The 24,151-nt window shown below is 47.6% G+C and overlaps 3 protein-coding genes across 4 annotated transcripts; 2 read left to right on the top strand and 1 right to left on the bottom strand.

The window, feature by feature from the left end:
• Positions 1–1,232: 1,232 nt before the first annotated feature.
• On the bottom strand, positions 1,233–7,767 carry LOC131129255 (bone morphogenetic protein 7-like). The gene is made up of 7 exons (XM_058072586.2): positions 7,380–7,767; positions 4,345–4,534; positions 2,937–3,085; positions 2,556–2,762; positions 1,657–1,730; positions 1,465–1,575; positions 1,233–1,382 (listed from the first exon to the last, which is right to left on the bottom strand). Exons 1-7 carry the CDS (start codon positions 7,765–7,767, stop codon positions 1,233–1,235), a joined length of 1,269 nt encoding a protein of 422 aa, XP_057928569.2.
• Positions 7,768–10,076: 2,309 nt separating this feature from the next.
• On the top strand, positions 10,077–13,868 carry rae1 (ribonucleic acid export 1). Of its 2 annotated transcripts, XM_058074972.2 has the most exons (13): positions 10,077–10,227; positions 10,607–10,725; positions 10,853–10,957; positions 11,090–11,182; positions 11,260–11,346; positions 11,444–11,530; positions 11,621–11,692; positions 11,783–11,890; positions 12,008–12,114; positions 12,240–12,315; positions 12,649–12,843; positions 12,941–13,026; positions 13,493–13,868. In XM_058074972.2, coding segments are annotated over exons 2-13 (1,107 nt in total). In that variant the 5' UTR covers positions 10,077–10,227; positions 10,607–10,635; the 3' UTR covers positions 13,494–13,868. The 2 variants fall into 2 exon arrangements, with proteins under 2 accessions (XP_057930955.1, XP_057930948.1); XM_058074965.2 differs by lacking the exon at positions 13,493–13,868 and having other exon boundaries at positions 12,941–13,030.
• Positions 13,869–15,022: 1,154 nt separating this feature from the next.
• LOC131140152 (RNA-binding protein 38-like) lies at positions 15,023–24,151 on the top strand. The gene is made up of 4 exons (XM_058090321.2): positions 15,023–15,449; positions 18,043–18,166; positions 18,533–18,587; positions 22,905–24,151. Exons 1-4 carry the CDS (start codon positions 15,237–15,239, stop codon positions 23,236–23,238), a joined length of 726 nt encoding a protein of 241 aa, XP_057946304.1. The 5' UTR covers positions 15,023–15,236; the 3' UTR covers positions 23,239–24,151.

The raw sequence follows: 24,151 nt of genomic DNA, 5'->3' as shown, positions 1-24,151 counted from the left end.
GTTGGATTGCTTCTTCTGTTCACCTTTGGGTCATTGCAAGCGTGGCTGCTGGTGAGCTGCAAATAAGAACAATACCACCCCCTTGTGTGGACCTTGGTCCATCCTCGTCCTCCAGGACGCTGCCGAGGGAGCATTTGCTGTGCTGCAGACTGATGCCACGTTTCTTAAAACGATCCCATGTCAACACGCTCAGCTCATTCATGACAAGCTGGCTACCGAGATCAGGATTTACCGAGAAGTCCAGTATTTACTGTAGTTTTATATTTTCTGTTTGTAAATGAGTTGGTCTCTACTGGTGGGAAATCATTTTTAATATTTCATTGCTGTGACATTGCTCAGGAGGTGGCCGCACGGTGGACGAGTGGTTAGCGTGTAGGCCACATGGTCGATGGGGAAGTAGTCTCATGTCGGCCTAAGTGGTTGTACAGTACAGTACAGTACAGTACAGTACAGTACAGTACAGTACAGTACAGTACAGTACAGACATAGACTCTGCGCAGGTTAAACAAACATGTCTTCACAAAGAAGCTGAAATCTGATTGGACAAAATAATGAGCATCCAACCGTGCGACCAAGAGACACGCTACCAATGAAGATCCTAGATTGTTGGGAATAAATGAAATGAGAGCATTGTAGGCCAGCAGAGAAGACCTTGCTGGCCCTGGTGGCCCACCACTGTGCAGAACACATGCAAAGGTGCAAAACCCGATGTGTAACTCATGAGCATGAATCCCTGCCATCCTTCCGGAAGCTACCGTACCGTACGTACGCAGCAAAGACCTGGACGTGATTATTTATTAGGTCTGCTGTAATTTCCCGTACACCCGACTTGGCCCCGGTGTCTGTTGAAGACCAGTCCAAACCAGTGAAGCTTAAGTTCTGCTTCATCTCCTCCAGTCCTTCCAGAACACGATGTTCAGACTGGTGGTTAAAAGTTCACGAGACGTCCAATTCATAATCAATCTGATTTGAACGGTCACAACGGAAATCCATAGACAGTACCTGGTCCAAACGGGAAGTCCAGTCCAGTCCAAGTATCCCGTAGTGCCTACTTCCAAGTTGCACGGATGAATACAAAAATAGGCAGAGCAACCAGTGGGGGGTCTAATTGCTCAGCTGCTGGTCATAAATATTCCCAAACATAAAACAATTCCGTGACGGACAATAAAGCATCCCCTGCCTCTTGGTGAAAGCATCCCTCAGAAACGGGCTGACGTAAGGACGCTCGTGGCTCAGTGACAGCCGCAGGACCGGACCACCATGTTGCGGTACTTCTTGAGGATGACGTTGGAACTGTCGTCAAAGTAGAGCACGGAGATCCCGTGGAGCTGCGTGGGAGCACAGCAGGGCTTGGGCACGGTTCCGGGGTTGATAAAGTGTACCTGCGGGTCCAAGAAGCAGAGGTCAGGTGACACGTTTGTCCCGGAACACCAAGTCTTGACTTCCCAGACTTACTGGACTTACCAGGGTTTGAACGATAGCGTGATTGGTGGCGTTCATGTAGGAGTTGAGAGGGAAGGCGCACTCCCCCTCGCAGTAGTACGCCGCATAGCCTTCTGGTGCGATGATCCAGTCCTTGGTCCAGACCAGGATCCAGCAGACAGAGTCAGTGAATATGTTTTTTATATACAATAAAATCCTAACTAGTCCACATACCTGCCATCCCAAATCTCTGAAGCTGACATACAGCTCACGTTTTTTGCATCCATCCTTGGAGATGCCCAGATGATCTAAAAAGGAAACAAATATTAACAATTAAAATGTGTATACATACAGTAGATACAGTATTTAGGTAGTATCACTACTATCGCTTTACTTAAAAAAAATTATATTTCAACAAATTGTAGGTATTGTTGGCCCAAATGATGCATCAAACGTCATAATGTTACATCATAATATACATCATAATATACATCATAATGTACATTATAATGTACATCATAATGTTACATCATAATATACATCATAATGTTACATCATAATGTTACATCATAATGTACATCATAATGTACATCATAATTTATATTATTATGTACATGATAATGTTATGTCATAATGTACATCATAATGTTACATCATAATTTATATCATAATGTACATTATAATGTTATGTCATAATGTACATCATAATGTACATCATAATGTTACATCATAATGTACATCATAATATACATCATAATGTTACATCATAATGTACATCATAATGTACATCATAATTTATATTATTATGTACATGATAATGTTATGTCATAATGTACATCATAATGTTACATCATAATGTACATCATAATGTTACATCATAATTTATATCATAATGTACATTATAATGTTATGTCATAATGTACATTATAATGTGCAAATAATACCAGTGTTAAGGTGACTATAGGGGTGTTATCTCATGTCTTGGGGGCTCTAATGGTTAAAAACAAACGTGTTTTCTATTCTCTAACTATAAAAATATTTAATGTATTAATATTTAATTCTTCTCAGTAGAAATTCACTCATGGTGGTCACGTCTGGAAGCCATTAACCGTAACGAACGATGGACTGTTTACCCGTTGCGGCCTCGACTGCCTTGAGCGCGTCTTGGACAGTCCTCTGGGGTTTTGAACGGTTGGAATGGCGCCCCTTGTGGCCGTGAGCGGAGCGGATGTTGCGAAAGCGAACCTCGTTGGATTTGAAGAAGGCGACCAGGAAGGGCTGCTTGTCTCGTGCCCCGCTGCCCGTCAGCAGCCCGGCCAGGCGGGGGTTCCTCCTGTGGCCTGGTGGGGTAGCGTGATGATGGGAATAGCATTACGGACTGACGGACCAGGCGGATGGTTTTTGGTTTGTGTTCAGTAGTTATGTTGATTTTTTACTTTGCTTGAATAAAGAAATAAACCAGACGTGAAAGCATCTAGGATCCTAAGGATCTAGGATCTAGGATCCTAACTGACCATGGCTGTCCTGCAGCACCAGATGAAGGCCAAGGTTGTGTTCCGGGTTGCCCAGCCAAAGATTGCTGGTGGCAGTCAGGTCAAACATGAGCCAGCCCTCCTCTGCAGCCCACACCTCTCTTTGGTCCACCAGCAGCAGATCCACTTCGCTGGGGGGGGGGGACAACACGGGTAAGGAGAAGAACTTGCCAAACATGTGATTGTGGTTTTGGTATACACACAACAACTTGAGGTAAGTGTAAAAGTACTACATCAGAGGTTCATCAATCAAGTTCAATATGATTTTGTTTTTTCATGAACTTGATAAAGCAGCCAGTCAACTATCGAACTATCCAAAAACATCCCTTTAAAAGTACCGCTATGCTAAAGTACCACCACCAAGTGGCACTTTGACTGGTGTGTGGTCTCTACAACAACAAATACGGGTAAGTGTCATCTTACAGGCCGACAATAGGAGCCATGTTCAACCCCCAGGCAGACGTCTGTCTTTTGTCCTGACGCCCGCTCGTCTGCGCCGAGTGGCCTTTATGTGTGGGTCTGCGAATGACAATGGTCTAGCCCTCATCTGCGTCGCCGACCCCCCTGTCACCGATGAAGGACCCCCCCCCCTCACACGAGGTACTGCCAACGCTACAGTAGTGATGCTACCGTACTATTAACTGTTGTCAACACTTATTTTGGCTGTAAAAGTGTCATATCATCTGCTTGGATCTCTCTGGCAGCTGTTGCTACAGGTGTAGTTTACCACCAGCAGTGTATGACTGAGAAGTGAATGGTTCACTTCACTGGGAAGTACTCTGAGTGCCTTGAAAAGAAGTATTCATGAAATCAAATCCATTATTATTATTTTATATGATTAATGAAGGCGGCACGGCGGTCTAGTGGTTAGCGCGCAGACCTCACAGCTGGGAGACCAGGGTTAGGGTTAGGGTTAGGGTTAGGGTTCCTCGGCCATCTCTGTGTGGAGTTTGCATGTTCTCCCCATGCATGCGTGGGCTTTCTCCAGGTACTCCGGTTTCCTCCCACATTCCAAAAACATGCTAGGTTAATTAGCCATTCCAAATTGTCCATAGGTATGAATGTGAGTGTGAATGGTTGTTTGTCTATATGTGCCCTGTGATTGGCTGGCCAGGGTCCAGGGTGTACCCCGCCTCTCGCCCGAAGACAGCTGGGATAGGCTCCAGCACCCCCGCGACCCTCGTGAGGAAAAAGCGGTAGAAAATGAATGAATGATTAATGAAGGTTGTTTGTCTATATGTGCCCTGTGATTGGCTGGCCACCAGTCCAGAGTGGACCCCGCCTCTCGCCCCAAGACAGCTGGGATGAATGAATATTCTAATTGTACTATTACTATCAAAAGACAGTACACAACATAATACTAACCAGAGGGATGCCAAAAGTAGTTTACCTGAGTGCGGTCTCCCGTAAGACCTGGTAGATGCTGACTCGGAACGTCTCATTCTCGTAGCTTTCCTGGATGAAATCTTTAAAAATCCTGAATTCCGCCGCCGTGACGGCCTCTCCCTCCGGAATACGGGAAAGGTCAAATCGGAATTCCCTTTGGTGCTTCTGGTACAGAAGTTCTTTATCCTGATCAACTGAAAAAACAGAGACGGGACATTGCGTATTTCGATATTCCAGTCTAACATCTGGCAGAAATGTAAATCAACATTTGATTGAGGCTTTCATGTGCAATAAATTTACTAGCGTTATAATAAAGGACATGACAATAACAGCAGGCTTTATTGGTTTCGAGCAGCTGCCGCACGTTAAACACACAAAGGTTTCTCCCTTGGGAAGAAAAGTCAAGCCGCTGGGAGACGCCGAGCCAGTCAGTGATGTCAAGTTCTGTCAAAGCTGTTACAGACTCCAACCGTCCTCTGATGTGTGTCGCCTTTCGCCACATCTCGGAAGCGCCGCAGCAGGAATAGAAAAACTCTCGCCTCAGTCTGCAACGCCATTGATCTAAACATCACTTAAGTCCGCCCGACATGCCAACAGGGGGGTTAAAACACACCCTGCACCCAGTTTGGCTCACACATGTGCGGACCACAAGAAAAGGCCCATTAAAGCGCTGCCCGGAAAACCGCAGCTGCCAGGGTGCTTTTCCAAACACATTCACATTCAGGATGGAAATCCACACAATTCATGCCCCTGCCAGACTGTCCCGCACACACCTCCCGGATCATTTTCCCATGGGTCACCGCCCCGGGACTTCATCCTGATTGTTGACGATGGACGTCAAGCTTTGTGGCACTGTGGGTTCCCGTCCTGCTTCCAGGACTCTGGCTTTCCAAAGGAGAGACCCCAACGCTTCCCCCATCTTTCTGCAGCATTAGTCAACGTGTTTGCCCTGGGAAGGGGCGCCAAAGGTCTCCAGCGGCGGTGAAGCGGCGCAGCCATTAGACAGCCCGCTGACATCACCGTGACGTCATACGTCACAATTCCAATGTCTCAGATTGGCTCAGCCTTCTAAAAACACACGGCCGCCCGCTCCGAGGAAGTGTGCGTTCGGAGCCCTGCTAGCCATTTGTGTGACCGCAATTAAATGCTGGAGGGAACGGGGGGGGGGGGGGGGGGGGTATTTTTATGAAAGCAATAATTGCTTGTAAGGACTCGGTGTGTTTATGTTAGGGACCATTAGCTGCAAAGATCAGACCTCAGATATGCAAACTTCCCTCTGGGAGGCATTTCAACACTTCACTTTGCCCCTGACACCCCCACTCCCCCCCGCCCCGCCACAGACGTGGGGCTTCCATTAACCATTCGGGATTTTATGGGCGGGTTTTTTTAACAATCCGCTTGGGTGGGTTTCAGACGTATTCCAGTGGCCGCAAGTGTGGCCACACCGTTTTTTCGAATGACTCCCCAAGACTGAAAATATCGTCTTCCGATGTCCGTCCCTCAGGAGAAGATGTGATTCATTCACAGCATTGAACATTTTTCTTGCCGATTATCACAGCTTCTGCCACCGCGGTGAGGATAAGCGGCCTGGAAAATGGAGGGATGGATGACCTCAGCGATCAAAAGGACCCCGTCTAAGCAACGTAGGCTTACATCCGCGTCAGGAACGTCTGCTGGTTGGACAAAGTGTCTCATCTGCAAACGCCTGCAGGGATGACAGCAGGGGTGTGCAAACTGTTCCATAGACTGTAATCCCTCATTTATCACGGATAATTGCATGGCTGAAATTCCACAAAGTACCATTCCTTATTTAGGAATCTAATATTTTTGTACTTAGAGCATAGAAAAATATGAAATAAATATGAAATAAATATTAGAGTCCTCTAGACATGGAATAACACGCCTATAGTCGGTATAGCACCGGTTTCTGTGTAGCCGGTGTTTTTATTTGGGATTTTATTGCAGATTTATTCGGCATTATTGTGCCTTTTGTGAGATCATTCACACCTGCTATAAAAGCCTGATGTTCCATCAATCAAGTGGGCCGTTTGTGTGTCTCATCACACATTGCAGTATCATCACTGATAGTCTTTGAATTTGCCCTAAATGCTGAATGTGTTCCCGAAACGTATTCCTACTGCTGATTAGTAAAGAACAGAAAAGGGAAGAAACGTGATAGAAGATGGGAGCCCATGTTTTTGCAGAAATAGGACATAATATTCTGTGTGGCTTGAAGTCTAGAATGGCCTAGAATGGTCTAGAATGGTCTAGAATGGCCGCTATGAAGGGGTTATCTTTTGAAAAAAGGCTGTGATTGAATAGTTCATGAAGGTCCCAGATACAGCAAGATGTGCAACGTGCAAGTCGAATCTCTGGGATGCATGGCGTATACGCTTTTACACCTCTAGAATCACACTGATTCCCCCCACCCCCCACCCCCCCCCCAACCCAGGCTAATAAAATGAACACCCAAGCACTCCCCACCTGCAGGATACACCTTCATCTGCTGCAGGCTGTGATCTTTGCAGCGGAAATACCATAATCCATTTAAGTCTTGAAGTCATCATGCGGGGACCACCAGCACAATGGGGGGGGGGGGGCTAGAAACTCCAAAAAACGACCGGCCTGGGATGCTTTGGTGTGCTCCAGGAAGAAACACCCCCACTAATTATGTCTGTCTGCATTCCCATTCTTCCATTTTGGAGCGGGAAATGCCGCCCGGCTGATCTTCATGGTGGGGTTTTCTCAAATGGTCTGAATTTGGGGGTTCACACCAAATATCTCTTGGTTGGTGTGAAACCTGTCGCCCTCCACACACTAAGAGGACGAAGACTTCACCGGAAAGTGAAGTGAAGAAGAAGTGGTAGGATGAAATGAACTCCTTTTCCTTTCCAGACATGTTGAATATCATAATAATAATATAATGTCACTTATTAATAATCACGTCTAAAAGGTTAGACAAGCTAAACTTTGGGGCTGCTTGGAGAAAAGAGGCCCACTTCCACTTCCACTTCCACAGCATTCCCATCCCAAACTCACCCAGATTGACAAAACTCATCACCATGTCGGCGTCATCCAGGAAGCGGCTGTCCTGCAGGGTGACCGTGTTGGGGGCCAGGTGGGGGTCGAAGCCGGAGTATCTGCTGTGCGGTGCGTCCGCCGAGGCCGTGTTGTACAGGTCCAGCATGAACATCGGCGCCGCGGTGTGTCTGCTCCGGACGGGAGCGGGTCGCGGCCGGTGGGGCAGCCCCAAGATGGAGAGGATCTCCCGCTGGATGTCCCTGCGCTCCTGGCTCCTCAGTCGGCGCTGGATGAAGCTGGAGCGCACCTCGTTGTCCGCGGAGAAGTTGGAGAAGGAGAGTCCGCAACTGCAAGTCATTACAAAAACCATGACAGTCCCCAAGGCGCATGGAAGCCTTTGAAGCATATTTTACGCGCGTCTCTAAAAGATGTTTGTGGAGTAACAAAAGGCCCATAAACATCACCGACGTGCGGATGTTGTACACGATGTTCTTCTAAATGTCCATCTGCAATCATCTGCTGCTATGCCGGGCTGCTTTGTGGGATCCAGTCGTGCGTCTTTCTTATGGCTTTCTTGGAGGTGGCTGGTCCGATAGTAATACCGACGGCGTCGATACCACAAGTGGTGGTGATATCGGATCGATACCAGTGTGATGAGATCGATATTTTCGGTTGTGTTTTACGTTTATGTTCACAAATACAATGTTGTTTGTATGGTTGCATTTATGAAGAACCCTGCAGAGATCTTCTAGGAAGGATCTTCATTCTACGATTTTTTGATTTCTTTTTTGCATGCCTGTCACACTTGGACGTTTCAGATCATCAAACAAATGTAAATATTAGACAATACAACACAACTGAACACAAAATGCAGTTTTTATTAAAAAGTGATTCCCCCCTAAAGCTGATAAATGGTTGGCCCCCCTTAGCAGCAACAACTGCAATCAAACGTTTGCGATAACTTGCTATGAGTCTCCTCCAGAGCTGTGGAGGACTTTGGCCCACTCGTCTTTCGGCCTTCAGGATTCATGCTTCCATTTATCACAGCGAGTCTTCCAGGTCGTGAAGCAGCCAAACGGCCCCGGACCATCACACTACCACCACCATCTTTTACTGTTGCTATGATGTCCTCTTCTGAAATTACTTTAACAGCATTTTTGTCTTGTGTTTTTTTCTCATTATAAGCATGAGCAGTTACATAAAAGGGGGTATGGGGTCCCAACATCTTCTTGAAAGTGTACTTGGTATCGTATAGATACCTATACGTGCTGTATCGCCCACCCTGTTCCAGACCCTATTTCAGGGGAGGAGGGGCGGATTCAGGGTGGGATTAACATCAGTAAAAGAGCAGATGAGGAATGGTTCAGCGTCCTGAAGCCTCCTGTCCCGAATAGGTGAGGAGGAACTTTGTTTGGATTGCCTTCCCTGCAAATGTTGCTACTAGTCCTATACTTTGGAGATATGAGCATCCAGCATCACAGTAAGATGCCTTACATGTCATTACAGGCTCAGGGTCCGGTGTGGCTACCTCCATATACGACTCTCCTCTAGATGCTCATCAGGTGATGAAGAATAAAAACAAGTAATCCCCTTGTCAGCCCAGACATCTTTGAACTCAAACAATAAACTCGGTCCCACCCGAGTTATTTGGGGGTGATCAGCTGCAGATCAGGGGCATGAAGGGACTTGCCGATGGCCCAAGTGAATTAGTGCAACAATGTGCAAAGTGCTGTTACTTAATGGCTGCGGGTGTGATGAATGACAACAGTTAAATCCAGCCATGAGGTGCTGACGATGGTGATTGAATCAAATAGCACTCCTGAATTGGTGTGACGCTAACCAAATATTTACTTTTGACTCTTCATCCCATCCTAAATGAATATGTCGTCTAGGCACTGTGTAGGCTAGCAGGGTTTTCAAAGTCTGAGGTAGTCAGTGGACCTCCTGTGGGAGGCGTCACAAGACTGCTTGACACAAGACTTTATGGGGAGGTGCAGCAGTTTCAGAAAAATCAAGAAAAACAACCCGCAAAGCTAACTTCACATAAAAGTGATGTTTCATTCCTAAAGTGAGCAGGAATTCATGGAGAAGGAGAGGCCTCGACCCGATTGAACTTTGAAAAACCCTGATTGTGTTGATTTACTGTCTTTCTTTGTTTCACATTGACATTCATGTAGAACAGGGGTGGGCAAACCGCAACATAATACGGCCCACCGGGCATTTCCAAATTCTTTTCTTTAAATCTTTAACATCAAGACAGTAGCCGGTGAGATGACTTTCAGTGCTATTGTGGCACGCTTGAGTCATCAAAACAGACATGCAATCTGTAGAACGCCATCCAAACAACACACCTCATCAACACACCAGGTGACCTACCTGCTGCACTGTGTGAGCATTCAAATGTCAATGCAAAATACCCATGCCAAAAAAATTTGGACTTTGCAAACCTCATCCCCTGAAGACCCGCTACTGGGCCTTCAAATAGCTTGTTAATGTAACAACCTGTACTAAAGAAAATCTCTTCTAGTTCTTCACTTTTCAGAACTATCAAGTCAGTGAAACTTATGTAAATTCATTTTGAAAGTAAAAATGCCTGGTGACTGTCTGGTGAGGGTGGGGTTGCAGAATTTGACGCTACGGCCCTGTTGACTGACTTGTGTAACACAACCCTATTCCCCGTGTCACTACCATTCTGTCCTACACTGCCCCCAAGCGTCAAGTCTGCAAAGCGCATCGTCTTCCTGGTGCCTCCTACGTCACTAAACCGCGACGCACCGCAAAACAGCGCCACATTTTGGGTTGCGCCGAATAATTTCGACATATACAGATCAGTGCAGCCGTCGAGTCGGAGATTACCAAATACACGGTATGTATACCATTCGACAAGGGGCGGCGTGTACCGATTAAATAGTGTCTTTAACATGGTTGCTAGCGGGAAGCTAACCGGTACCAACCAGAGTGGAAGGTTTCCAACGTAGGCTAGCTAATAGTAGCTAGCGCTGCTATTCGTAACAGTTATCACTGGCAAAATACTGCGTCATTGAATCACAATGCGTTAAGTGCACGCATAAAACACATGCATGTCACATTATTCATCTTATGAGAGTAGTAGAAATGAACTCCAGTGTTGGCATTTGTTCGTTGACTATTAAGACTTTTACATGCACCAGCACCAGAAGATGATCCCAACCTGTAATATTGATGGGCGCCGAGTGGACCAATGTGTACATTCTTTCTCTCACCAGGCATAGATCAGGAGTTACAGTAATGCACCATGAGCCTATTTGGCACAAACTCCGGGTTTGGAACAACGGGCACTAGTGTGTTTGGAAGCACAACGGCTGATACACATAATCCCATGAAGGTAAAGCTCCCTTTTGCATTGATTTCTTTTGGTTATTGTGGTTATCGTGGCTCAACCTAAACAGCTCAACTTTTGTCTGAAATTCTGTGGGTGAGTGATTTATTTGTCATTTTGTGATGTGTCTCAGGATGTTGAAGTGACCTCCCCGCCAGATGATAGCATCAGCTGCCTGGCTTTCAGCCCACCCACCATGCCAGGAAACTTTCTCATCGGAGGATCCTGGGCTAATGATGTGAGTTATTGAAGGTGTTGGGCCATGAGAACTGTACTAGAAGTACGTGGGAGGTGCGAGGCCAGCTCAAACCACCGGCAGCATACAGCAGTCTGAGATATAACAATAATTCACATTTCTTGTTGCCATCAGGTCCGATGCTGGGAAGTACAGGACAATGGCCAAACGGTGCCCAAAGCCCAACAGATGCACACGGGTCCTGTGTTAGATGCCTGCTGGAGTGATGTAAGTCCCACCATACCGTACATCTACAGCATTGTCGTAGGTCACAAAGGAATATTCCTACGGTTCCTTTTCCTCAGGATGGGAGTAAAGTGTTTACTGCGTCATGTGACAAGACAGCCAAGATGTGGGATCTCAACAGTAATCAAGCAATGCAGATTGCACAGGTAGTTTGAGGGAGAATCTTTGGAAGCGTGATGTATTCATACCGTATATTCTTCACACCTCTTTTCTTTTAATATATTTTCCATTTTTTGTTGACAGCATGATGGCCCAATCAAATCAATTCACTGGATAAAAGCCCCCAACTACAGCTGTGTCATGACGGGCAGCTGGGACAAAACACTGAAGGTACATGTCCCACATGTCGGCACTAGGAAATACATGCAGTACATTTCATGTAGGACAGTACATGACATGATTTTGCTGTTTTTATTCCAGTTCTGGGACACCCGCTCCCCCAATCCTATGATGTCTCTGCAGATGCCAGAGAGGTGTTATTGTGCAGATGTTGTACGTTGACTAGCGTGTTTCATTCTCAGTTCTCCCAGTGGATGAGCTTTAGAGGTTTTTCCCTAAATATCTCTGTGACTTGGCCCATAGGTGTACCCCATGGCAGTCGTGGCCACAGCTGAGCGAGGTCTCATCGTGTACCAGTTGGAGAACCAGCCGTCTGAATTTCGCAGACTTGAATCCCCTCTTAAACATCAGGTGACTACTTGGAATGCATTCTTTATTTTCATGTACATATCCTATCGTTTAAATGTCATCTACTGCATTTGTTCAATTCCAAAATGTAATGTTATGATCACCGTCTACGGATTGTAGCACCGCTGTGTGGCCATATTCAAGGACAAGCAGAACAAGCCAACTGGATTTGCACTGGGAAGCATTGAGGGTCGTGTCGCCATCCACTATATCAACCCCCCAAACCCGTAAGCATCTAAACTAAAAATGCATTACTGTGAATATTCGCAGATTCAGCATCATTGTTCATGCTGGCAAACTGGCAAAGGACAGCGTGACACAAACGTCTGTCTTTTTTTTTTTTTACAATCAGAGCCAAAGATAACTTCACCTTCAAGTGCCACAGGTCTAACGGGACAAACACAGCCACTCCACAGGACATCTATGCCGTAAGCGTTCTAGTGTCTTATGTTTTATAACGGCTGTCTCTCCATCTGTGCATCCAATCAGAACAGGTACACGAGATGTGCATCACTGTTACATACAGTGGAAAGAGACACCTTTGCACTCAATTGAAAACAGACAAGTGTTAGGAATGGAATATTTTAAACAAGACATTTTGATGGTTTGTTGGTAATAGAGAGGGAAAATATTCCATTCCTAACATAGCCTTCCGATATCATGCTCGGTATGATGCATTTAAGCTAAGGTGGTCAGCACTATTTCAGGTTATACCTCAAACAGTCCAGTGCAACAAACTGATTGTTATTTTCTGCAACCAGGTCAACGCCATCTCCTTCCATCCTGTTCACGGAACTTTGGCAACCGTAGGCTCAGACGGACGCTTCAGCTTTTGGGACAAAGACGCCCGCACCAAGTTGAAGACATCGGAGCAGCTTGATCAGCCCATTACAGCCTGCTGCTTCAACCACAATGGCAACATCTTTGCATATGCTTCCAGCTACGACTGGTCCAAGGTACGGGGGCTCCAACTTCACCTTATTTTAACTCCGACTTTTGGGGGTTCTTCAATGGTGCACCGCATGCCTCTAACGGCCACTCTGATTCCCTCAGGGCCATGAGTACTACAACCCCCAGAAGAAGAACTACATCTTCTTGAGGAACGCTGCAGAGGAGCTGAAGCCTCGGAACAAGAAATGGTGAGAGACAGGAAGCGATTGTCCATTAGCCTGGAGACCGTCTTCACCGAATGGGATCCTCCATTCCTCAATGCGCTCGTGGCGTACGCCGGGCCTTTGCGACCGCCTCGCAGCCACGAGCATGCAGACAAAGCCACAACTTCTACACGTAGAGATTGTAGCAAAGTTGTTGAGTGGGGATGGTGCTCTACCGAAGTGAGCTAAATCACTTTGATGGCTTGCGTGGTTTCTGCTGCTGTAGCACCTCAACTGTGTGCCGTGGAGCCTGCAGGGTTTGCTTTTAACTGACCTTTGGGTCAACCTTAGCCTGGTGTGCTAAATGCTATTTATTGAAACGCAAGGGGTGAAACGGTCATTTATAATTTATAAATAATCCACTGTTATTTTTGCTCTTCATATTCTGAAATAAACAGCCTCCAAAAACTGTTCTCTTCGACTGATTGCCTCCCCTCTTTTTCCCCCCTAGATTATCCGTGCCAAGTCGCATCTGGCGTGGGAAACCGCGGACGACCGGGTGCTTTAGTGTACGTATACGCTCAAGAGAGACTCCTTCCTTTCAACAAACGCCTGGACCAGCTGCTGTGAGGCTGCATCCTGTGTACGGACCAATCAGAAACCTACCCAACCCGGCACCGCTGACGGCTGCTTGATAACCGGTCATGTATGTTATCACACACATGGAGGGTTTGTTATTCATTTAGATCGGGGGGGGTTCTTCTGTGTCCTTATTTTTGCTTGTTTTTTACACATCTCCAAAGACTTTTAATTTGACGTTACTCTGTGGTTCAGCTCCGTGAATGAAATTTGGATGTAAAATAAACAATTAAGTGCATAAGCTTTGATTTGGTGAGCATGGTTATTCCACAGTAAGCTGATGTATATTGGTCTTTGTATTTTATTGAACATTTCTAAGTGGATGCATATTTCAGAGGTAGGCCTAGACAACATTTCTTTTTGTGTCGGGTGAACGTTTGTTTTCATCCACGTTCACCAGCAGGTGGAGCATTTAGTCTTGTAGCTGTTCTCTGAAGGTGTCTGGCCCAGAAGGACACATGAGATCAAAGGTCCTTGATACATGTTGAGTGTTTTGACCTAGGGAGACAGCTGGGGGGGCGGGGGGGTTACCAAGAGGATATGACTGAGGTGACAGTGGCGGGCAACAAAGCCCATGTGTGAAAAGTGAACCAGTTCATAGAGCAGAAGGTGTGAATTAAATGCCACTTTATTGAGGTTATTAGAGTATCACCTCACTGTCAGCCTGACCCTGGGTACTTAGCAGAAGACCTCCAAGGCACCATGGGTGGGAACGTTTACTCCAGTGTCTCCTCAATGTCCATGAAAGCAACTGGCACCACTTTATTACACCGCGGTCCTCTTTTTTTTCTGTGTTTCTCTGTCAACTCCGTGAGATGATATGACAGGGCCAAAGTCAAATAGTCACCCAGAAAACAAAAGTTGCATTTTTTGCCTGAATTCATTGGCTTGGGTGAAAGTAAAATGGCACAATAGTGTTTTTGTTATCACAAAATGTATTTTTATGCAACAACCTTTGCAGAGGGTAGCGGTATGAACTGCCAACTGAATAATTGATTCATATTTTCTACGTTTTGAGTTTTATGTAGTATATTCTATCCATCTATGTAAGGTCGCGGGTATGCTGGAGCCTATCCCAGCTGTCTTTGGGCGAGACACCCTGGAAGCACTGACACTTGCGGCTTGGACTTTTTAATTAGTTAATTTAATGCCCACACTTTTCCCGTCATATTATGAATGACACTGCAAACATTGTTTACATGTGAGGAGTCATCGTGTTGGCATTGTAAGCTAGGCTACCCTAGCTTAAATGCTTCAGGTTAAAGGACAACGGCAGGTGCCACGGTGTGTCCAAGTGGGCGGGACTAAACCAGACGTTGGCAGGCCGGGTCTACTCTTATTGGTTATACAGTGTGGGGGCGTGGCCGCGTCCCCGGCATCTATATAAAGGGACTTCTCATTGTGGTGGAGAAGCAACCAGTTGTGCACGCGACCAATCGGAGAGCTCCCGCGTCGTAGCTTAGCTAGCGGATGTTTCAACTTTTACTACGACAATTGACTCTTGTTGTAGTATTTGTAAGCTCTTGTTGTAGTATTTGTAAGCCGCTAATGCCGGGCCGTCACTGAAGCCCGTTAGTTTGACTCAGCGTGTCCGCGGTGCTTCAGCCGGCTCGCCAATGCTTCTGCATCAGTTCATGAACGGAGCCCTGGAAGCCATGCATCCCACACTGCTACAGAAAGACACCACTTTTACCAAGATCTTCGTGGGCGGCCTGCCCTACCACACCAGCGACGCCTCGCTCAGAAAATACTTCGAGTCTTTCGGGGACATTGACGAGGCTGTGGTGATAACGGACAGGCAGACCGGTAAATCCCGGGGATACGGCTTTGTAAGTACAACAACATGGAAAACACAACATGTCCATATGAATATGAATATGATTATGATCTGCCACTTGCCCTTTCATGTGTATGACGAAACGTATAAGAGGATCCATGTCAACTTTATTCCCTGATCGTCTAATTGACTTGTTTTTTTATCTTAATGAGGATAAGGACTCAAACAAGTTGGATGACTAAGAAGATTATATTTTTTCCACATATGTCTACCCCCAAAGACCCCCCTCCCATTCTGGCTTATGGCTTAGCAGTGAAGGAGAGACTGTCTGCACTTTGTTCCTTTATATGGTTACTTTGGAGAAGCAGACGGGCTGACCTTGTACAGCATGGCTTCTATGGCCATCGACACCCTTTGCATGATTTCCGCTGATGCATCGCTGCTTCGGAAGCAGAAGCTGCTTATCATTTGGAGGTAGAAGTCGTGGCCCCCCCGCTCGAGTTTAGGGTCTCCAGTGGGACATGGCAGCTATGTAAAGTGAACTCTGTGAGCCTCTGGTATTTTCCTGGCTAATAGGTGACTTATCCCACCCGCCCAGCCGTTCCCCCCGCCGACACAAAGCCCAGAAGCCATGCAAGCAATGCAAATATTTACCAGAACTTTGGAAAGACCCATCTTGCTCTGTCAGGCCAAAGAAGGAGTGGAAAAGGGTTCTATGCGTGTGTTTACAGGCACAATGCGAGACAATAGCTTGGTGTTTACACATAAGCGTCCCCAACCAGACAAAACTGTCCTGCCAGGCGTGTTGCTAACGGTTGAGTCGGGAGACGGGTGTTTCCGGTTAAACAGGCTCGTTGGGATGTGGGTGCTGTTGCAAATGTACACAGTGAGCCGGCTGACCAGCAACTTGGAATTGCCCGTTGCTCTGGTGTGGGTTCCAGCGAAGGAGTGGGATTCTGCACAAAATATCAATCTGTATTTCTTGCTTTGAATTACGATTGGCACTTTTCAACTAATATTATTATTAGACTTCTCAATATCTCGTTTTGCTTTATTTTTCATGGAAGGTCCCGGAAGAATAGTTGAAGACTTTTTTTCATACAAAAACAAAATAAGTCTCATCACATACCTGTGTGAAGTCACCCCCTCCTGCCTATGCCGTTTGTGCCGTTAAAACAGATCATCAATAGTCTTAAATTGTAGATCAATTGGATTGTTTTTGTAATTTTAAAGGTCGGCGTTTTCTCCAAATTACCAATGCCTGTAGTCACAATCATTAGGGTTGGTGTAGTTTTTGGGTTATTAAAAAATGATTACCCCCGCTCTGAACGAAACCAAAATAGTCTTATTGTTTTGTGCTGATTGTGCTATGTTAGTAGTTGATGAGTAAGCCTATTACAACTAAGTTCATCCACGGCGTGTTTACTCACTCCGCAGATTACATCCATGCGTGTCATAAAGAAAGTCCAAGGAAAAGTCAATGAATGGATGCGATCGCTGATTAATGATGGTCAGCCATATTGCCAGCCAGGGCGAGTTGACGCCGCTGCCCTGGACTGGCTGGGATGGGAGAGTGAGGAGTAAAAGCTTGCTAAATAAAAGCTTGCCTGAAGCAGGAGGGAAGTTTCTTCCTTCTTGAAGAGCGATGGTCATATTTTCCTTCTGACACGTAATATTACCACTTTGTTAATTTACCATTTTATTCTCATATGGTACAACTTTTCTCTCGTAAATGTATGACTTTACTCTTGTGGACGACAACCTTTTTTCTCAGAAATGTATGACCTTATTCTCAAAATCTCAGATTAAATGTTAAATGTAGAATCTAGAAATTTGATGGCAACCTTTTGCACACCCTGGTCCTAGCTGGGTATAAAGCTGGCAGAAGGGGCGGGGGCTGCCCCAAAGCTAAGCTCACCTTTTATCCAAACACACTTCAGTGGTGGATTAGTGGAACCCCCCCAGAACGGCTCCACACCGTGTAAACAAAGCCTTGTTCCTTCCTGTGTGTTGACAAGGCAGACATCCGAGTGGGCTCTGTCGCCTAAAGAGGCGTACTATCTTTTAAAATGGCCCTTTTTCCTAAAACCACGCTCGCCATGGCCTACATTCACAGCTCGGTCCGCACGCCGAGATGACGGAGTTGGCAGACGTGGCAATCAAAACAGAAGGGATTGTGTAATACCAAGAGGGGGCAAGGAGGGGGCGGACTAAGACGGTCTGCTTAATATTCCATCCCTAATTGAATAAGCGCTTTAATTGTTACTCTGCTCTGATCCATATTTCAGCAGATGTTCCTCAGCTGCTGCTGAGGGCAGCTTTAAAGGACTACATTTGTATTTTGAATGCTCAATGAGGAAAGTGTGCTGCTAATCGTTTAAAAAGCATGCTAGCGTACTAGAGACGGGGCATTGGGCCAAATCAACAGTTACCAACTAGTACTTAAAATGCTTTAGAAGAATCTCTGTGGATGTTGACTAAAGGTGTCCAGCAGAGGTTTGAAGTGATGTAGCATCTCGTCCCTGATGTCAGGTTTGGACCGCAATCTAGCTGAAACGGCGCCTCCTCTGGTTGCCCGAGTACCACACCGCCTTCACCATCAACGACTCCATGATTGACGCCTGCGTCTGTTCTCCTCCCACCAGGTCACCATGACAGAGCGAGGAGCGGCCGAGAGAGCCTGCAAGGATCCTAACCCCATCATTGACGGCAGGAAGGCCAACGTCAACCTCGCCTACCTCGGCGCCAAACCCCGCAGCATACAGACAGGTGAGACATGTTTGTTTGTTCACACTGCGTCCCCATCCTGACCGTATTTTGGCTTCCGAGACCTTTTTACCAAACGTGCACTTAGCAGCATTAAGTAGGGCTTAAACGGGCAATCTAGCCTTTTAATGACTCTGTGGATCACAAACATCTGGTCATATGCCCTCAGGGATAAGAATCCATCTTTGACAAACGTAATGTCGGTCAGCGGGGTTCTCCTATTGCACATTGTTTGCGCTAAAACCGAAACAGACCCTGCCTCTGTCTACCCATGCCCTCTGTTTATTGTTCCCCGGCCCTCCTCTGTAAATGCAAATGCGTGCGTTTGTATATGTCTTGTGTCTTGACAGTCGGCCTCATATCTTCCAGGCTTATCCATCGGAGTGCAGCCCATTCACCCAGCATTCATCCAGAGGCAGTATGGGTAAGTCAGCCGGAGTGGGCGCTTGTTTTGTGCTCTTGTGTTGGATGCTTTGTGCCATGCCACCAAGCGACCGCAGTGGTTCTCGGACAAAGGGGGCCTCTGCCAAGTCGATGGTAGTTCTGGCCCGGCGTGCGACTCCAGAGTGAGTACGATTAGCATATTAGCGTTTCTAGGCCAGGGAGGTTGCTCGCATATCTGTGGTAACGAGGAGCATTCCAGAGGTGAATGTGTGACTCACTTGTTAAGTTTTGTCAGGCGCTTATTGACTTGTGGGCTCGGCATCCTGGAGGCAGCCATGTTGTAGAAACAGCCTGGCTAGCGTCACAGAGACTTTGCGCTGCGCGGCTAATCGGTAGCCACAAGTGAGCTGGAACCTACCCCGGCTCACTTCCATCCATTTTCTATGCCGCTTACTTCCTTACCCAGCTGGCGGGAATTTCTGAGAAGTAGGATGGGATATTTTTGTAGTTTTTAGGAACTTCTCAATATAACACAACATGACCATTATTAGAGTCCTCTAGACATGAAATAACACCCCTATAGTCACTGTTAGATTCATATTACCCAATCTAGTAGATATAATGATGACATCAATAAAACTTGGTGGTTTTAGCTTAGCTTAAGGAGCCATGTTTTAGTGATTTTTGGAATGGGGGGAGGAAAGCGGAGTACCCGGAGAAAAGCCCAAATATGGTCATTTTTCCTACTATTCATACTTTCATATAGATTATGGTTTCAATTTCAGGGCTGTACTGAAACAAGACTGATAGACTCTATCGTATGAGGAAGGTGCTCTTCCTCCAGCAGTGCTTCCCAAGATTGTCTGTCCTCCGCAGAGACGATGACAAAATAAGATGGTGGCTCTGGAGGTCGCTGAACCTCCTAAAAAAGCTCTTGAACTGGTAGTGATTCTCCACTCATGTCCCCTTCAAGCCATACTGGGTCTGAATGATCCACTGGGACTATGTCCCATCTTGTTCCTAGACCTTAGGAGGACCCCGGAAAGTCCCCTGGCCATGCCTCTGTTACCATGGAGACCACTGCCTGTACAAAAAGACCTCAAGGGTTTAAAATGTGGAGCTCGCTGGTGGTTTGAGGTATCTGGCCGACAGGTGCTGGCTCATATTACAGTTCTTTACGCCCCCTAATCACCCATGACCACCACCCCAGAGACGTGGAGGGCCACGCGAGGCACCTGTCCCCCCCCCCCCCCATGCCTCTGAGTCTTCTAGATGGTGAGTGACAGACGCAGGCCTCCCTAAGACGCACAGCGCTCAAGTGGCTTTTCTTTCAGCCCCCCCTTGACAACATATGGCGTGCTGACATGGTCAGAAGTGGCCTTGTAAGCAAAACTGGAGTATTACAAAGTTTGTGGATGTGGGCTGCAGACTGGAAGGCTGGGCGCATGGGGGGCGGGCGAGGCGTGGAGCCTTCTTTCCATAGGATGACCTCCATTACATTGAGGCCGTCCTCCTGCATGCTTGTTTTATTGAAAGCCATCTCCAGGCCGGCTGGCAATGGCGGTGTGAAAGCTGACACCTCGGTGAGACTGGGTGGGGGTTTAGTCGGGATGGTTTGCTTCATTCTGGGGCTGACGTGTAATGAGGCAGCATGCTTCCGAGGACGCGCACCAATGTACAGTAGGTGTGAAACGCCCCACCCCAGTATTCAACCTCAACGGAAACTAAAAACTAACGAGCTCGTCTCGGCCGATCGTTTATACGCCAACAGCATTTTGGGACACATGCCAGCCTATGGCTCATTATTCATGAACGGCAGAACATATGGCGGGAAAACAAGCTTGATAACGTTGCTCCAGCGGAGATGCTGGTATACTAAGTATTTCAAAAGTACTCCACTGCCTTGCAAATTGCAGTACTTTTTGTAGATGCCACATTGCTCCATTTTGCCGCAGCCTCAGCGCCGCTTTCTGGACGATATTCGATGAGGAGTCGGGGAAATGCCGAAAATACATTCATAAGACAGTTGATTCATAACCATTATTTAGGCCCCCCCCAGTCCCTTCTCATTCACTTCATGTGCTGCACTGAGTAAACTGATCCAACTTCATTTGTGGTAATGAGTAGAAAGCCCTAATGAGTAGAAAGCGTATCGTGTGGCCTGTTAGTGGCCATCACGTATTGGGCTTATTCCACGCTTTGTACACACGCCGCGTTCAGCGTCAAGTGTGTGTTTGGGGCCGTCCGTCAGCTCCAAACCAGCTGACCTGGGATTCCTGGCCAGTGTCCACGGTAATGATGCTCATTGCTGACTTCTTCTGTAGCCGACGAGTGGAGAAAAGCATCCAGTTTTATCCCAATTCCCTCCTTGTCCCGTCGTTCTCCTGCTGTAGAGATGTGATTATGAAACATAATTTCAAATGATTATTGTAAAGCATTTGTGAGCTCCTCGTGACAGCCCAGTGTCTTGATGTGATGATGCCTTCATGTTTCTGCCTCACCATAATCCTCCTCCTGTCCAACTTTCTGCCACGGTCGCTGCCAGCTGATGATGGGAAGACCTAGTCTTGAGGAGGGCTTTGACGGCACATGTCCCACCCCCGCCACCCCCCCTCTGCAAGGTGCCAGCGATGGCTTGGGAGTGCAGTGCGGTGTGCTGTGATGGATTGGAGTGCCTTTTTATCTTTTGCGTTTTGTGTGCGAGTGATGTGGAGTGAAGAGGATGCACTGATTGCGCTCTGACTCTTTCCCTATTATGGCATGGTGTGGGGTTTGCCGTGCTTCCTGGTGTGTGTGTGTGTGTGTGTGTGTGTGTGTGTGTGAGCGTGATGACATCCCTATCCTTGCATGCTTCCAGCTCTTGCTGTGTCCATTGCGTCCAAGGCCGCCTCTCATTATTGATAAATGAAGACTAAAGCAGCACATGATGTGTTTTTATCAGCACTGGGAGGCGGCTGAAGAGTGTGTGACGTGTTGTGATGCTCTTGTCTCTGTCTAGGAATGCTTCCCCATTCCGATGTGTCCCGTACAACGTTATTTCAACACCACCTTCTTCCTAGTACAGCAGTCCCAACAGCTGCTCCCTTGACCTCTGCACTCGTATTAGCTAATGTACGGTCGTAGATGTAATCAGACGTGTGGCGTGTGGCCAGGAAGTGACATCAGGGATTCAGAACTGAGTTTTAGCTGGATGACGGCAGCTACGGTTGCGGCATGATTCAAACCTGCAATAAAAGGCTCTTGTTCTGGCAATCACGTCTGGCGCTTGTATGCTTCGCCTACTGACCCAGCGTGTGGAGGACTGCGTATCACAGTTTGAAAACCTGCTCTTTATGCAGTGGCTCAGTTATTTCCTGCCATGCCACCGCCGGGGCATCATTGAAAATGGAGAGCAGCAGGTCTGCACTAACATTGAAAGTCCTCCCTGCTTCTCGCCGTGCCCGCCCCACTGGTGGAGAAACACTAACTAACTACTAACAAACACTACTGGTCCTGACCGGAACTGTTAGGTCGGGCCGCGTCTTTACCAAACGATTTAATGGAGGCGATGAGGAAGGAAGAAGGCAAGACTTTGGGCTGTGGCAGTTTGTGGCGAACTAGCGACGTCTGTTTCTAGGAGCGAGTGGGGGAGGAGTCGGAGCCAGGAGTGGGGGGGGCATTGACGTAAAAAAAATGGATGCGTGGGTCAGGACAAAGGTGCTCCATGGCTTGTACCTGACTTTTAGTTGTATACTCCTACACGGGGGGGTTCCAATAAGTGGCACAAAGCACATTTGATGCATGTGTGTACCAGTCCAGTTAAGTGGGAACCTAGTTTTGGAGACCCCGCCCCGTCCCCCACAGCTTTAATCACCTGTCTAAGAGGCCCCCCACGAGGCACCCCATGAGGCACCATCCTCCATAAGCTCCCTTGCCACCATCACATCTCTCAGCACGCCTCCTCACTCACCTGCACTGGATGGATGGCGTGATGTTTACACGCTACCTGAGGACAAGGCTACTTCTGCTCTGCACTTCTCTTTTTGTGTGTGTGTGTGTGCGTGTGTGTGGTTAAGTGAAAAGCAGCAGCTGTTAAAACACTCTGCCGGTGCCTGAGCTTGAAAAGCTGCCAGTAACGGCTGACTCTATCATTCACCCGCCCCTCCCCAGCCGAGCTCAGGAGGTCCCACCTAACGTGTTTGGTAGGTTTTGCTAACCGACGCAGACTCCTAACCTTTGCCTCTCGGCTCGGTAGCGCTTTAGTAGTGGCGGATATCCGCGTGGGAGACCTTTTCCACCCTGGGAGAAAAGTCGTTTCCTAGAGTTGGCTGTCGCCGCCCCGTTTCGGTAACACGATTTGTTTTTTGTGTCTGCGCAGGTTGGCCCAACCCTACATCTACCCCCAGACGTATGTGCAGCCCAGCCTGGTGCTGCCCACCCAGCTCTCCAGCTCCGTGAGCAGCAGCCCTTACCTGGACTACAGTGCGGCCTACGCCCAGGCCGCCTTTGAGCAGCAGTATCCCTACGCCGCCTCCCCGGCCGGCTTCCTGGGTTACAGCTACGCTGCCAGCCCCGGCGCCACCGCGGGGCCGGCCCCCGCTGCCACAGCGCCCACCACTGTCCACCCCACCTTGCCCTCGGCCGCCGGCCCGGCCCCGGCCTTCCTGCACTACGCTCAGCAGCAGCAGATCCAGCCCGACCGCATGCAGTGAGCAGGCGGGGGGCAAGGAAGGGGGACTTTATGAACAGAGGAGGGGAAAATGCCCTTTGGGGTGACCCCGTTTTCATGTACGGGGGGTTCAGCGAAAGGGGTGGGACTATTGCACTATATGCTAAATATCAGGAGTGCCCCTTTGCTGATGTGATTGGGTTAAAAAGGGTAAAGGTGGGAGGGATGGGGGGGCGGGGCTGAGAAGCTTTAACGTGTTTGATTGCTTCCAACAGCTTCTTGAAGCTGACACTTCATTTATTATTATTATTATTATTATGATTGTTCTTTATATATCAATGTCATGTCGTATTCTAGTTACCTGCAGAATGACGTCTGTGGTACATGTTGACGTTTGAGAGCTTTCTGGGACATATTTCACGCTCCAAAGTATCTCAGCTGGATGTGAGGGCGACTGCTGCTTTTGGACGCGGCGGGGGCATTGGGAGATTACCTTGAGACGCCGCCCGCTATCTGGAGTCCTCGTGCTCTCCACGTGGTGAGGTAAAGCTCTACGCCGTGACCAACAAGCCCCACCCTGGAGGACACCATGTTTCACCTGCAAAAAAACAGGAAGTCTCAACATGCAAGACTTGGCGCCGCATGGTACTCGGCCTGGAGTCGTATCAGGAAGACGTTTTATTCTTTTTATTAAAGGGGCCTTAATAAATACAAAAGCACGCCTTTTTTAATCTCCCGAAGTCCCAAGAACTCATCTTGCCAGAGAACTGTTTTCCCCGACCCGCTGCTGTCTGGGTTGTTCCACATGGATGTAGACCACCACAAGCAGGATGCGGCGCTTTGGGTCCGAGCCCGGCAGGCCGCCTATCCGTATTAGATGGTAGCTGACACTGAGCGCAAACACCCGTGCGTTGTTCTGTCTCCTCCGTATGTCGCTGTCCTAGCACTGCATTCAA

Source organism: Doryrhamphus excisus, linkage group LG11 (genome assembly GCF_037039965.1).
Source record: "Doryrhamphus excisus strain RoL-2023G ecotype Guam linkage group LG11, RoL_Dexc_Guam_v1.1, whole genome shotgun sequence".
Lineage (NCBI taxonomy): Eukaryota > Metazoa > Chordata > Actinopteri > Syngnathiformes > Syngnathidae > Doryrhamphus > Doryrhamphus excisus.
This window is presented reverse-complemented; position numbering and strand designations above follow the sequence as displayed.